The 15,522-nt window shown below is 55.0% G+C and overlaps 1 protein-coding gene across 1 annotated transcript; it reads right to left on the reverse strand.

Moving 5' to 3' along the window:
• Positions 1-1,958: 1,958 nt before the first annotated feature.
• ASB18 (ankyrin repeat and SOCS box containing 18) lies at positions 1,959-15,133 on the reverse strand. Its single transcript, XM_040070065.1, has 6 exons — positions 15,007-15,133; positions 11,843-12,368; positions 10,744-11,011; positions 3,972-4,470; positions 3,313-3,426; positions 1,959-2,362 (listed from the first exon to the last, which is right to left on the reverse strand). The coding sequence occupies exons 2-6, from the start codon at positions 12,081-12,083 to the stop codon at positions 2,177-2,179; spliced, it is 1,308 nt and encodes a 435-aa protein (XP_039925999.1). The 5' UTR covers positions 12,084-12,368; positions 15,007-15,133; the 3' UTR covers positions 1,959-2,176.
• Between the last annotated feature and the right edge of the window lie 389 nt (positions 15,134-15,522).

Genomic DNA, 15,522 nt, shown 5'->3' on the forward strand with positions numbered 1-15,522 from the left:
ATCATCATCATCACCATCATCATCATCCCACTTGGAGCATCATCATCATCTCCATCATCATCATCATCATCATCCCGCCGCCGGCAGAACGGCGCAAACCGAAGGGAGGGAGAGCCCCGCCCTCTGAACGGCTCGCAGTCGGTTTTCCCGAGCGGTTTTTGCCCTTAAATCCCCTTTTTTCGGGGTGTTTTTGGGGGGTCCCGCGCTGGGTCCCGGCTGCCCCCGACGGCCGAGCGCAGCGCGCCCCCTGCCGGCCGCGCGGAGCCGCGCACCCCCCACGCGTGTCCCCCTCCCACGGCCACCCCCTGTCCCCTCCGTGTCCAACCCTGTCCCCCCCGCGTGCCCCCTGTCACCCCAGCACCGAGCCGCAGCGCTGTTCTGCCCCCTCTGGCGTGCGTCCCCCCCCCTCCACACCTCTGGATTTGGGATTTGGGGGGATTTTGGGGGAGGATGCGGTCACCTGGCGGGACCCTCTCTGTCTCTATCTCCCCTCTCAGAGGCAAAACGCGACGTTCTACCCCACGCAAAAGGTGAAAGGAGCACCAAAATTTAGGCTGGGTCGGTTCAAAGGAGCAGGATGGCTCAGCCGGGATGGGTTTTCCCTGCATCCCCATCAATCCCCACCACCACAATGCATGGAGTCAAACAGCCACGGAAGTCACGAAGGGGTCATGGGGATTCGGGATGGGGCATCCCCCCGAGAGGCACAAAATATTGGGAACACGGGGCAGGATTGGCAGTGCTCTTTCTCATCCGTGGAGGGCCAGGGAAGCTGTGGAAGCAGCAGGTGGAAGCTGGGAGAGGGGAAGAATTCTTTTTCCTGCCCGTTGCCGTGCTCCACGGGCAGCAGCTCTGGGAGCCAGGGATGCAATGTCATGAAAAATGAGTTATTTTTATATATATAAATTTTAAAAAGAGGGGGAAAATATATGTATATGTGTATGTGTATGTATATGTATATGTAGATATGCAATTATATATCTCACACATCTCATATATCTATACACACACAATAATATATCATATATATATTTATGTATGTAAATATAATACATACAATTTTGAGGGATTTTTTTAAAAGATAACCAACCAAAAGTGTAATTCGGCACTGGGAGAATTTCGAGGAGCACCGTGGCACGAGGACAGCTGCTCTCCCAAGGGACGCTTGCACGCACATCCTTTGCTTCAGCAGGAATTAACCTGAGGGTGTGGGGAAAAACAAATCCTCGCTCCTCCTGGTCCCTTTGGCCAGCTCACAGCGGGGAATGAAAACCCAAACTCCACCGTTTTGGGTTTTCCAGCCTGGGCACAGTGACAGGCACAAGGGGTACGGGAGGGGCTGGTGCATCCCATGGGAGCTGGAGATACAGGGAGATGTGCCACCCTCCTGCATGGGACAACCACAACATTCGTTGTGGCTCCTACATTAAAAAAAAAAAAAAAATTAAAATCAGTTTTAGGCTCTATATGAATGACACTGGACTCAGCTCATTTTTCATGTTTGGCTGGAGATTGCATCCCTGGCTCCCAGAGCTGCTGCCCGTGGAGCACGGCAACGGGCAGGAAAAAGAATTCTTCCCCTCTCCCAGCTTCCACCTGCTGCTTCCACAGCTTCCCTGGCCCTCCACAGATGAGAAAGAGCACTGCCAATCCTGCCCCGTGTTCCCAATACTTTGTGTCTCTCGGGGGGATGCCCCATCCCGAATCCCCGTGACCCCTTCGTGACTTCCGTGGCTGTTTGACTCCATGCTTTGTGGTGGTGGGGATTGATGGGGATTCAGGGAAAACCCATCCTGGCTGAGAATTATCCCTGGGGATTTGATGCTCACCTGGGCTGGTCAGAGTCCCCTGCCCTGTCCCTTCCCTTGGCACACCCGAGCAGCCCCCGCTGCTTTGCAGGGATCCTCTACAATGAGCATTACTCCTAACAGCCACAAATCATTTTATTGTCCCCTTATAATCTATTTAAAGCACAATTAGAAGGAGAAAAAAACCCAAACCCCAAAATAGAAGAAAATCTGTACAAATTCCCAGCCCAAAGCACTTTTCAGTCCTGCTGTAAACCCCTGGAAAACAGCGATCCATCACGGAAAGCTGTTTGGCTTTTCCCCGGCGGGAAGGGATGCATGCTCCTGTTCCCCGTGGAAGGGCTGGGTTCGGACCTGGATCTGCTCCCTCACAGCACCACTCCTTCGGGCTCCAGCAGCAGGAAATCACGGAGAGCCTTGGGCACGGGCAGCAAAGGGATGAGGGAGTGGCACCTGCTCCCGAAGTGTGCCCGGATGGCGGAGCGGCACAGGTGCTGCAGGCAGCGGGCAGAGCCCGCCAGCACCAACAGGGACTCGTAGAAAGGCTGGTGCTGCTGCAGAGAGAGGGACAAGGCCAGCATCACCCACCCGGGCTCGGCCCCCTCCCGATTCCCAAAGAAGCTGGAGGTGTTTGGGCATGAAGAGCTAAGGGAAGGAGGGAAGAAGCCCGGGTGTGGCTGGGGGTGAGGGGTGCGGGCACGGCTCCACGGGGAAAGGGTGGGTGAGGAATTCTGGAATTCTCCTGTGGAAGCAGCTTGGGGAAAGCCGGCCTCTGGGAGGGTGCAGCAGCATCCCCCACAACGCCAATGTAGAGAGACCCTGCTCCTGAGACAGGGAAACAAAGCAGGATTGGGCTGTGCAGCCTCGGCCTTTCCTTAATTTGGGGGGAAAAAAAAATCCTTTCTCCCCTTCCTCAGAACGAGCTGAAGGCTTTATTTGCCTGTGGGGCCAGGAGCCATCCCAAATCACCGCAGGGCGGGCTGGTTGTACCTGCTGCACGTCCGAGGAGGAGCCTTCCCAACCAAACCAAATGGTGTGGGCTCCTGCTGGGAAGTGCTCTGGCTCCAGGGTCACTTCCAGAGGTTGAGAGCGGATTTTATGGCAGGTTCGGGCAGGGATGTGGGGTCTGAGGGTGGTGGAGCTGAAGGGATGCAAACCTGGAGGGATCGGGTGGGCGGTGCTGCTCTAGGGAACATTCCTTTTGTTTTTTTATCATCCAAGTGAAATCTGGAGGGGGAGGAAAAAACCACTCTGTGGGGAAAATGAAACCCTGTTCCGTGGGGAAAACAAATCCCTGTCCTGTGGGGAAAACAAATCCCTGTTCTGTGGGGAAAACAAATCCCTGTCCTGTGGGGAAAACAAATCCCTGTCCTGTGGGGAAAATGGACCCCTGTTCCATGGGGAAAATAAATCCGTTCTGTGGGGAGAATGGACCCCTGTTCCATGGGGAAAATCCCCTCCTTGGGTCTCAGCCACCCCTGCCAAGCCAGCAGCTCTGCCTCACCTGGAACACCTCCTCTGGCACGGCCTCGGCCCACTCCTGGGACACCGGGATTTGGGAGTAGGAATTGAAGAGGACTTCGATCACCTCCGGCACGGCGGCGCAGGATTTCAGCACCTGGCCAGGGGCAGTGTGAGGGCTCAGAAAGGCCTGGAGGGGGACAACATCCCCCTGCTGCAGTTCGGGGTTTGTCCCAGCCCACCACGCTCCAGGCTGGGATGGCCCCGGGTCGGGATCAGGAGTGTTTTGGAGCTCTTGCTCCGTTCGTGGAGCAGAGGAAAGTCCCGCCCTGCTGAGGCACTCCTTCCTCTGGACGCAGCCCTTGCTCCTTATTTACATTTTTGGCTTGTGCCCGACGAGGCAGGGTAATATTTTCTTTACGGTTTGATGTAAAATCAACGGAACGCAGCTAGCGCACCAAGCCCGTCTCTGATATTCCCTAGGCAGGGAAAAAGAAATCCCTCCGAGCAGCGCTGGCTCCATCCCGCCCTTCTGCTGGGCCCTCATTTCCATCACTCCCCAACCCCACTGTCCCCACTCCCTGCCTGCACTGGGGAGCTCTCCCAAATTCTCCCGCCTTTCCACCCGCCCATCTCCCAAAGCTCCCGACCGCGACGCCCCCGGAGCGAGGGGATCCCCGGGCGCCGCTCTGGGGCCGGTACCTTGACGAAGGCGGGGGGCCATATCCTCTGGGAGCCGTGGTTGAGCAGCAGCTGGACGGTGACGTGGGGACGCAGGTCCCGGCGGCAGGCGGCTCCCCGCAGGGCCCAGCCCAAAGGGGACACGCCGTCGTAGTCGATGGCGTTGGCGTCGGCCCCGCGCCGCAGCAGCAGCCGCGCCAGCTCGGCGTTGGCCGCCCCGCACGCCCGGTGCAAGGGGGTCCTCCAGTCCTCGTCCCGGGCCTCCACGTCGGCGCCGTGGGCAGCCAGCAGCTGGAAAAGCTGCAGGGAATGGTCTCCCGGGCCCGGGGGCTGCCCGCAGAGGACGCCCAGGGCCGTCTCCCCGCGCGCGTTGCGGGCGTCGACGCGCGCCCTGCGCCGCAGGTAGAGGCGGGCGTGGTCGCAGAGACGATGCCTGGCGGCCACGTGCAGCGCCGTGTCCCCTCCCGCCTCGCTGGGCAGCCCCACGGCGGCCCCGTGCCGCAGCAGGAGCCTGGCACACCTGCGGGAAGGGGGGATGAAGCGCCAGGGTGAGGCCTTAGGGGTGGCGCGGGCGGGAGCCGTCAGGGATGATGGGGTGGGAGGTGGGGCGGGGCGAGGGTGGAGCTGGGCTTGTGGCACTCAGGGATTTTGGGAGGGAGCAGCACGGCTGGGCAGGGTGGCACTGTGCCCTGGTGCCCTCCACAGTGAGGGTAACGGTGGCTTGGGCAACATCTCCCTCTGCCCCTTGACCAACATCATTCATGGAAGGACTCTCCTTAGCCATCCTGACCATCCTCTACTGCCCTTGAATACCTGGACCATTCTCAACCATCCTCGACCATCCTTGACCATCCTTGACTGTCCTCGACCATCCTTGACCACCCTGACCATCCTTGGCTGTCCTTGAGGACCCTGACCATCCTTAAACATCCTCAACCATCCTTGACCATCCTGACCATCCTTGGCTGTCCTTGGCTGGCCTCGACCATTCTTGACCCCCTTGATCACCCTTGACCACCTTGAGTGTCCTTGACCATCCTGGACTATCTTTGACCGTTCCTGACCATTCCTGAACACCTAGACCACCCAAGGCCCACCTGCTTGGATATAAAAATGGATTTTCCTTCTCCCTTTGAGGCACCCCAACACCTGTGTTGTGCTCCTGGTCCAGAGGACCATCTTTTCACAGAATCACGGATTATCCTGGGCTGGGAGGGATCCATGAGGATCATGAAGTCCAAGGGAGGAGCACCAACCCTTAACACCTGCCGCATCTGTAATTTTCATCTAATGCACTTTTCTTTCAGCTCAGGGGTCACTGGAGCCTTGTGAGGTTCTGGGCTGACACAGAAGCAGCACGAGGGGGAGAGAAGTCCCAGCCTGATCCCTCCAGCAGCAGGGATGGGGAAGAAGAGGAACCTCAGGGAGGAAGGACAGCACCAGGGTATTGCTTGTTTTTCCTGGCCCGGGGGAACGCTAACATATGTGGGGGTAACATCAATAATAAAATAATGAGATAATACTACTAATAATACTAATAATACTAATAATGCTAATAATACCACTTTTTGTGACCTGCCTCCCCAAGGATTTGATGGGAGGTGAGAGGATTTTCACTGTCCTTGGCAGCGCAGAATCTACAAACACCTCCCTGGGCTGCTCTGCCCGTGCATCTCAAGCCTAAGTTTGGAAAAAAAACCCTGCAGGATCTTTTCCTGCAGCCTGGGCAGGTGTAACGCTCCCAGAGGTGCCAGCCCTCACCTCACAGATGCTCTGCTTGGGGTGTGGTTGTGTGAGAGTGGATTTAGGTGGGGTTGTGCCATTCCCAAAATCCTCAGGTCCTTACTTTCCAATTTCATTTCTTGCTCCAGGGTTCTGAATCCCCTTCTCAAGAAGTGTTTTGTCTCCCTGAGGCATTTTTGGGGCTTGCTGGCCGCTGTCGGAGGGGATCAGTCAGACACTCAGTCTCTTTTATTGGTCTTGTCCATCCTTGTCAGCAGGGAATTTGTAGCCCTGATTATAATTATTCTCTTGGGATCTCTCTGGATCAGCTTAATCCTTATGCCACAAGTGGCTTTGGCACCCTGAAGTAATGTATTCAGGGCAAACCAAGGGATGGTTCTGCAGGGGAAAAATGGGGAAAAAATATTGCTGCAGCCTAACCTGTGAGAGAAATCCCTTTTTGTTCTGTATTCCTTCCCTTTTTTGGGGGTAGATCATGCTTCAAGCATTCCCAGGCAAGGAGGCAGCTGTGCCCGGAGACCTTGGGCATGAACATTGCCCGGGTTTGGTTGAGAGCGCCCAGGCTGAAGATTTCCTCCTGCACAGGCAGCACAGAGGGATTATCCCCCTGCCTTTAATTTCCAGGTAAAGAATGGCTCATCCAGCCCAGCACCCTCACTGTGCTGTGGGGTTTTCCCCCACATCCCTCACTGTGCCCAAGTTTTCCCTTGAATTCTTTCTGAGTATTCAATCCTGGGAGATCAGTTCCTCTTGATCTCCTGCTGGACATCCCAAATATTCTCCTGTGGAAATGCCATCCTTCCCAGGGGCTGCATCACTGCAGGGTTATTCTTTTTGGTTATCAAGTCCCAAGGCTCACTCGCTGGAAGAAACCCAAGACGCTTTTTATTGAATTTTCCCCCTGGGTGCTCCTCCCTTGGCACAGAGGGAACATTGGCAAGGAGTTACGAATGAGGGATGATCTCTTCCAGCAAATGGACAGGGTGGGAGCCTGGGAGGAGCGTTTGCCTCCTGTTTGGATATCTGGGCATCAGCAGGCTCTGGGCAGATGCTCTTGTTAACCTTTAAGACCTCTGTTCGTGAATTCACCAGCTCCAACACTTCCCCAGCGCTTCTGGCTTCCTGTGTCTCCATTCACACCCTGGTTGTTGCGACCAGATTCGGCTAAAATCCCATTAAATAAGGCCCAATTAAAAGGCGTTGGCTTTCCTTTTTAAAAGGCTTCTCTCCAATTTTCTGGGAATACTGGAAGAGTACACTGAGTTCAGCTTTCTGTTTATCTCAGCAGAAATTCGGTGGGGAAATATTTAAGTTTGTTTTCCACCCAGCCTGGTACCTAATTTTGACTAATTTAAACTCACTTCCAGGCCATTCCCAAACCATTTTCCAGTGATGTCTCCTTGCTTGGGCAAGTCACTTCTGAGGGTAAAGGAAATTTTGGGGTGAGTGGTGCTAATGCTTCACCTCCGCCCTGCCCTGGGCTCCTGGATCAGACGGAATGGGAGAAAATTATTTGGGATTGATTTTTTTCCTAAATTTCTTCACCCATTAGAGAGTCGGGGCAGGATGTGCTCATTGCCCTCCTCACGCCAGGATGGCTCTCACTGGCTGGGATGAAAAATACCCGGGCTAGGAAAGCGGGATTTGTTGGGACTGGGATGCGATGAACAACCAGCAGGAGGAGCAGGAGATTGGGGCAGCGGAGGCTGGAGGGAAATTCCCGTCCCAAAACCCCACTCAGGCCCCAGTTTCCTTAAGGAAAAACCTCCCGTTTGTTTTTCCCTCCGGTCCCCCCGGGGTGGCGGCGAGGTTTATCTGTAAAAGCCCTCCTTTTGCCACGTCTCAGGGCGCAGGGCCAGGCCTTGGGCTGTGCCCTGTGGCTGCTCTCGGCTCGCTATTTCTTGGTCAGGGCCCATGAAGGAGCCGCTCTTCCCCGGCTTCCAAAATGACGGCTCCAAATGCTCCGCGTTGTATTTAGCAAGGCTAAACGGAGCCGAGGATGAGGTTTAGCACTAGATGATGCTAAACGCTGGCTTTTCCAATCCCTGGGCTTTGTTTTCCCTGCAGTGCCGCTCATTCCCCACGGCCACAGGGGCAGAGTGTGCGGGACGGTGCTGAAACAGCTGGAGGGTGCTGGGGCCGGCTCCACCGGGCCAGCATCCATCTCCTCGGCGTCTGGGAGCCCCGTCCCGACCACGGTTCCTTTTTAGGGCCCTGCCTTCCTGCTCAGCTCCCGCGTCCCGCTCGTTCCTCCCACCCTGTCCCTGGCAGCCCTGGCGCTGGCTCCCTATCCCGCTGCTCCCTGCACGGATCCCCTCGGACGCTGCCTGAGCTCCTGCATCCACTCATCCCACCCTTTATCCCCCGTCCCTCGGCTCTGGGGGCTCGGGGGAGGAGGGTAACTCTGCTTCCAGCTCCCAGGGCGGAGGGAAAGCTTGGAGAGGGGAAGTGCTCAGCCGAGTTGCGTGGGAGCGGGGCGGACATCTCCTCGTCCCATCCCTCGGCTTCACGTGCGAGGCTGGAGAAGGGAAATTCCCCTCCAGGCAGAGTCTCCCTGGTCGCCAGGGAAGCCTGGGATGTTCGGGGAGATCTGGAGGAGGACTCCGCAGATGTTCAGCATCCCTTCCTCCCACGGTGGGAGGCAGGAGCCGTGTCCTGCATCCCTGCCAGGCGCATTCCCACCGCCCCACGCCGGCTATTCCCTCCCCGCCGCCGCTGCCGAGGCTCTTCCTCTCCCCCTCAATTATTTTTATTTTATTTTTTTTTTCGGGGTGCCAATAAAGGCAGGCGCCTTTAATCATCCCCAGCTTTAAGAGGGAAAAGGGAGAGCGCCAGGGAGAGAGTGCAGTGAATTTAGAGACTCATCTTACCCCACCATGTTAATTATCTCGGCTGTAAAAAAGAGGTCAAGGAGAGGAACTCTACTAAATAGGCCGACGTTGGCATGAACAGCTCCTAAAGTGAAGAAGGTAAGACTGAACTTTACTGGAACTTTTTTTTTCCCACCTCTTCAAAAAGCTCCTAGATTAAAGCTCTGATATCCTTTTTGTTGAAATCTCATGGATTCTGAAGCTCAAATGGCTGGAAGGAAGCCCAGATAATTTTTTTTTATCCCAGTCACTGAGAGGCTCAAAGGTTTTAAGTCCTGCCCCCATGGTGAATTGCCGAGTATATGGGAATACAGAAGAACCTGGCACATAGGTGTTCTGGCCATTGTTATCGAGAGGGAGAAAAATAAAATAGCTCTCTATGTAGGTCAATGACCTGCTCTTTGTTGTCACTAAAAAATTAAGGATGACCTAAAATCTACTACTCAACGAAAAAAATAATAAAATAAAAAAAAAGGAGGCGAGGTAAAGTAGTCTCCCCCTAATCAAAGAGGAAATGTTTGTGTTACCCAAAGCTTGACCTCCTCAGTCTCTAACTTTAGCAAAGTCTTTGCGATTGAAAAAGCAGTGGTCGAAACCTCAAACCCTGTCTGAAATGTCTATTAATTTTTGATCTTTCAAGGGAGTTGGCTTAGTTATTGTAGAAGCCCCCGTAGCGCCGGGCGCCGTTGTTAAGGGGCTCTCAGCATTTCCATTATAAAGCCCCAATATTCCAGGGCTTACAACTCAGCTGTTGCCACGTTGGGGCTGTCTGATCCCCTTGGTGGCTGTGCTGGCTCACCTGCCATCCTCCTCCACCTTCCGAGGGAACGGAACATGCAAATCAGTGAGAGCAGATCCGTTTTTTAATAGATATACATTAAATTGTGGTTTGTTTCTTTTCCCCCAAGCTTGAAAGCAAAACCAGCGCACCTGGACCTCTGTGGTCCGGGAGATCCTCTGCATGCCCTGGCTTGGTTTGGTCGCCCCATCTCTTCAGGGGGAAAAGCCTAAAATCAGGGAAGCACTGGGGTTTGAGGATGGGGCTGGAGGATGAAGGTTAAGGTGTAAAGGGAGCTCAGGTGAAGGAATTAAAGCCAGCTCTTGTTAATCCCAGAGCTGCTTGTGGCATCCTCCCTTTCCCATCTGGCTTCTTCCAGCCCTCATGGCACCAAAGATGCGTTGGGTTCACCCCCAGATTTTTGGCTGAAAGAAGTTGATTAACATTTGATTTTTGGACATCTTGTGGAGACTCTTACTGATAAGCAGGGATGAAGCCTTTCCCTCTCTGGCTGCTTCCCTTCTCCAGAGCACTCTCCCTGTGTCGTGGTCCATGAGATGTTGGAACCTCGCTTTCACCGCCTGCTTCCAGTTCACCTTGCCTGCCTGGAGGGGAGAGCACTGGAGCCAGGCTGGCTTTTCAGGGAAGCTGGCAGGTGATGGAATTCACTGTGGCCCTAAGAAGTTTCAGCAGGGTAATATCAAGTGGCTGAGCCCTTTATTAAAAAAAAAAAAAAAAAAGGAAAATATCCTGATTCCGTGTATCTAAAGAGCCAGACACCTAAAGCCCTACAGAAGCATATTTTTCCATATTTTTCCGTGTTTTTCCAGGCAATTTCTGTTCTCATTGGTGTGCTGCTGATCCAGGGGGAGATGTGGATGCACACGGGTGAGCCTCAGCCCTGACTGTGAACCAGGGTGGATCCATACGTGCCTTGTGTGGGGTGAGGGGTGGGAGCATTGCTCCACATCCCATAAATCCCTCCTGGGGGAAGTGCGCTGGATCTGGGATGCAGGACATACTGATTTTAAGAGAAATAGGGAAGTGGAGGAAGGAAAATCTGAGGCTGGGCTGCTCCTGTCTATAGGAAGAAGACTTAGGCTGTCCTTTTTTTATTTTTTGGCTCTGCTGGGGCAGCTGGGAGATGTGGGAGCACGTGGGAAGCCTTGCCGTGGATCACGGCATCTTTTCTGCTTTGCACAGGCAAAACTCCCGGGCGCTGTGCACAGGGGATGCACAGCGAGGTTACTGGGGAATCCCAGAACGGTTTGGGTTGGAAGCGACCTCAAAGCCGAACTCATTCACCCCCTGCCATGGGCAGGGACCCCTCCCACTATCCCAGGGCGCTCCAAGCCCCATCCAGCCCGGCCCCGGACACACGCCCAGGGGCCCCTCTCCTTACCGCAGGGAGCCCGGGGAGGTGCAGAGGTGCAGCGGGGCCGCGCCCCGGTCGCTCCGCAGGTTGGGGTCGGCCCTGTACTCCAGCAGCAGCTCCAGGCAGTGGCCGTGTCCCCCCTGGCAGGCCTCGTGCAGGGGTCCCTGTCCCCCTGGGGCCAGGTTGGGGTCGGCCCCACGGCGCAGGAGGTGGCGCAGGCAGTCGGGGTGGCCGTGGCGGGCGGCGAGGCACAGAGGGGTGCTGAGCTCCCGCTTCTCCTCCAGCGCCCACAGCCCTGCGGGACACGGGAATGGGCTGAGCCCCTGGGCTCCCATCCGCTGCCCTCCGGCCGCGGGGATGAGCCAGCTCCAGGCGCCGCTTTTCCCGTTTCTCCCCGGCAGCTTTAGGTGGGCCACGGGGGACGGGTGCGCTCCGGCGGCTCCGAGCAGTTGGCAAGAGGGGAACCGAAATTCCCTCGGTGTGCGCTCATCCAGGAGCAGGACTGCACGTGGAATCAGGTGGGCAGGCCAACGCCCTGCCGGCCACCAGGGCACACAGTCCTTCGTGGCAAGAGCTAAAAGGCAGCTCCGGAATTCCCCAGGAAAGGAAAAGCTGTCTTTGCTGCGAGGGTGATGGAGGGCTGGGCTTGGGATGTGCTGGGCTTGGGATCGGCCAGAGCGAGGAATTGCATTTCCCAGCAGCTCCAGGACCATCTCCTTCCTGAGCATGGTGCTCCATGAGCACCTGGGACCATGGGGAGATCCTCTGGGACCATCACCTCAGGAGGTACCAACCATCCTGAGGGCATCTCATCCCTCCCAGATAGGACCATGAGGAATTTGGGCTGTGAGCCCTCCTGAAAGCATTCCCAAGCTACACAGCGTCTAATCCCAAAACATCCTGAAAAAATTCACGTGGATGCACGGATTTTACACTTCCACTGGGTTAGTACGTGCAGAAGAGAAGGAAATATTAAAAGGGCTGAATATTAATGGCCAGAACTGCAGGCTAACCAGAAGCCTCGGGAACAGTTAAAGGCACCTAAATGCACTGCACCTCTCCTCTTTAGGGTTAGTAAATGCCCATTTATTTCATTTTCCTGGCCTGGCCTTCAAAGGAAAAGTACCTGAGAGTCCGTAAGAGGCTTGGCCTTTCACCTGCCACTCCAGCTCGTTTTTACTGATCTCAAAGACCAGGTTGACATCCTGGTGGTATCGCTCAGTCAGGACCTGGAGGCCCCTCAGGTCTCCCGTGACCAGGGCTGTGTAAAGCCTGGCGATGGGAGCATGAGGTGCTAAGGGATGCTCTGGATCCGATTTGGAGGAAATCCTCAGCTTTGCTGTCACAGCTCCTGGTGGCTCGCTCATTCCAGTGCTTCCTGGTGTGCAGGTCCTGGCTGGGGGCAATGGCCAGGCTTTTATAGTTCATTGTTTCCATCCTCTTGGCTCATTGTCTAATTATAATCCAGTCCAGGCTCTATTGTGGAGTGTTTATAATTCCAGAGGGGTTGGAGCACGATGGATATGGGGTACGGTGAGGATCAGGCCTCTGCAGCAGCACCTCTTGGATTAAATTGCTGGATTATTTGGAGGCTCCAACTTGAGACAGGGGTGTTTAGGCTTGGAGGAAAACGGTGCCTAGTGTTTAGGAAACTGAATGAAAAAAAAAATAATTTAGTCACGTGCTCTCTGTCCGTCCCCAATAACCTTATTTGTGTCCTCTGAGCTCTGGGAGGTTTGTTTGTTGTTTTTGTTTTTGTTTTTCTCCTCTCTTTTCTTTTTTTTTCAAGAAGGTGCTCATATGAGATTCCAGTCTTGTGATTGCTCCCTGGAAAAATCTGGGCTACGTGTTACTGGCCCAGCCTGGAATGTTGGGATGTCCCTGCAGGGATGCAAAGGCCAGCGAGGTACAGATCCTCCAGGGGCTTTGGCAGGGGAAGCTGCTCTCCCAGACAGTGCCTTGTATAGCAGAGAGAAAGCAGCCAGACCCTGCTGCCATTGCATGCCAGCAGAGCTTTCCTTGTTCCTGCTTCCCGGGGGCTCCTTTCCTCAAGGTCACCGGAGAAATCCACAAGACAAGAATAGAGATTGGTGTCTTGTGACTTGGAGGCTCTGGGTGACAAAGCCTCCCCCTCCCAGCCCTCCCACCCAGCTCCTTGGGGAATAAACCTGGTCAAAGCAGATTTTGGGATGTTAAACCAGAGCTGGAATGCTGCACAGTTCCCTCTGTATGGAGTCAACCTGAGGTGGGGAGAGAATTTTGGGACCTTCCTGGGGATCCTGAGCATCCCTGGGCGATCCAGAGCCCCAGGAGGTTCCTCTGTGTGTGTCCTCAGCAAGGCATTCTGGCCCCGGAGACTGTGGAAGAGCACAGAGCCCCAAAAACTCCACAGTGTGTCCATGAAGGATGGGGTGCGCTGAGCTAAGGGGTTCTTGGTGAAGGGCTCCCCTTAAGGTCCCTATTTGTGGGAAGCAGCATCAGGAGCTAATTTGAGGCCATCCTAGGTGGTCTTCCCTGTTTTCTCCTTCCCTTTGTCTCAAGGCTGGCATTCCCACCTGGCTGTCCACAACCTCTCCATTGGTTTGGAGCCTCCAAACCCCCTCATTTTTTCTCTCTGCTTTTACCTCTTGTTGCTGTTCTGCTCCACCCGGCCTTTCCGTGCCCATTCCCCTCTGGTATTAACTGCACCACCTCCTCCAAGCACGGCTCTGGCATGAAAAACACCCTTGTTATTCCCTGGGCTCCTTCAGCCAGCACAGGAGAAGGTTTGGAGATCCAGGGAGAGGCACAGACAGGGATCGTTTACCTCAGGAACTTGTCCTGGGTGGCGTTCCCAGAGCCCTGGCTTGCTTTTCCTCTCCGCCCATTAGCAACCCTGGAATATTTTTGTGGTGATGTGGAGGAATCCTGCCTTCACATGCCCTTGCTCACGCCAAAGGGATCACCTTCCCCAGGCAGGGATTACCTCCCTGGGTAAATTTAGCATCGAGTCCAGACCATCTGGGTCAGACCTGGGCTAATTTTGCTAGTGGGGGGTGTGTATGTGTGTGATGGCACTAAATTGCCCTTGAGAGCGCAGAAACATCCCGTGACCCTGCTCCATCAGCATCTATTTGCATATGAACACTCGAGTCTGGGCCAGGATTAATTCGTGGCTGAGGGAGGGGGTTAAAAATAGCCTTGGACAGCAAGAGTAGAGAGAAAAGGTCCCCTTGGCACACACAGCCCCGGGGTCTGAGCTCCTGCCAGCCAAGTCGAGCGCTGTTTCCACCCAGGAGTGGAGAACGATGTCGGGATGAAGCGATGCTGCTCTGGATTTAAAGATAATGCAGCTGCACAGGATCATCCTGGGGCTGGCCAGGAGCAGGGGGAGAACCCCCTGGTGGAGTTTAGAAGGAAAATTGTGGGGTTTTTAACTGCTTGTAAAGTGCTTGTTGCCTTCAGGCAGCAAGTGTGGGTGGTGGAGGAAACCCCCCAAGCCTCTCCTCTGGCACTGCTGTGCTGCAGGGCCTTGGGCACATCCTCTGTCACCGCAGCTTTGTGATCCCTGAGGATCTCAGGGTCTGATCCTGCAAGAATTAACCCTGGGCTCATCCTGCCGTGTCCTCACTTCAGCAGGGAAGCCCCTGCACAGACCAGAGTCCCCAAAAGGGGTGAGAGTGAGCACTTGTAGCCTCGCCCTCATCAATCTCCAGCACGGGGGGAGCATCTTCACCTTCTCCCCGTGCCCGACTGTTTGCAGAGCACACCTCATTGAACAAAACATTACGCATTTCCCTTCCTCAGATGAAGAGTGTCTATTAATAATGGCTTAAATTGCCTGCTCCAGCTTCCCATCACCAGGAAAACTCATTCCTGGCACAGGCAGGAGCACAACACGCAGCAGCTAAAGGGTTCAGAGGGAGCTGGTCCCCCACAAGCAGCTGCCACCTAACCCAGTCCTCACCCTGGGGAGATCTGAGCCCTCCTCGTTCCTAAACCCCACCAGGCTGTGTTAAAACATCCAGATGTGCAGAGCTCCTGGCACCACCACCCTGATTTACAGCTGCCCTCTGGCAGCAGGGAATGCCATTATTACCATTATTATTATTTTTCCAGGGATGTTTTCCAGCACGGTGCAGGAGCCCGCAGCACTGCCTCCAACACAGCAGCTGATTTAAACCTTGCACCCCCTCCTAGCCCCCCCCCAAATAACTCAGACAGGGTCCCTGTGATGGCAGTGTCCCCCCACACCCCACGGCTGTGGGGCTGAGGGGTGGGATGGCAGTGCCACCGCTGCCCCAAACCTACCTTGGAGCGATGTGAGGGCGGCTCCCCTGGGTGACGGTCACTCACCCCCCAGGATCACCCCCCCAGCCGCGCAGAGGGAGCTGTGAGGCTCAGCGCCCTCCCTGGAGCCAGGTGCCACCTTGCAAAGAGCCACCCTGGCCCCGGCACGTCCCCACGTTTATATCTGCAGCCCTGGGTGTGACAGCACTGCCCAGTTATGCGGCTGGGTCGGGCTGTGACACACACACACACACACATCCCTGTCCCTGGGGAGGGGGCCCTGCCTGCACCTCCCCAAAAACACTTCTGCAGATGCTGCTGCTGAGCTCCTCTTTAAAAGCTGCTGCCCTGATGAAATATAAACTCCTCCCGAGGCTGCATTGATTTTTGTCCAGCTTTTATTGGAAATTGGATGATATTTAAGCATTTCCTTCTAACAGCTCTATATAATATGGAAAGGTCCTGTACTACAGTTAGTTTATAGTGGCCCATCTTTGTCAGATGTAAATAATTCAATAAACAACTCCACCAAAACTC

This window comes from Hirundo rustica, chromosome 7 (assembly GCF_015227805.2).
Source record: "Hirundo rustica isolate bHirRus1 chromosome 7, bHirRus1.pri.v3, whole genome shotgun sequence".
Lineage (NCBI taxonomy): Eukaryota > Metazoa > Chordata > Aves > Passeriformes > Hirundinidae > Hirundo > Hirundo rustica.

Excerpts from the sequence above, each read along its gene's own strand:
- ASB18 (XM_040070065.1), bottom strand. The coding sequence starts at position 12,083 with ATGAGCGAGCCACCAGGAGCTGTGACAGCAAAGCTGAGGATTTCCTCC. Across the intron at positions 11,012-11,842 it reads AGCCTCTTACGGACTCTCAG|GGCTGTGGGCGCTGGAGGAG; the intron begins GTACTTTTCCTT and ends CGTGTCCCGCAG. Across the intron at positions 4,471-10,743 it reads ACCTCCCCGGGCTCCCTGCG|GTGTGCCAGGCTCCTGCTGC; the intron begins GTAAGGAGAGGG and ends CCCTTCCCGCAG.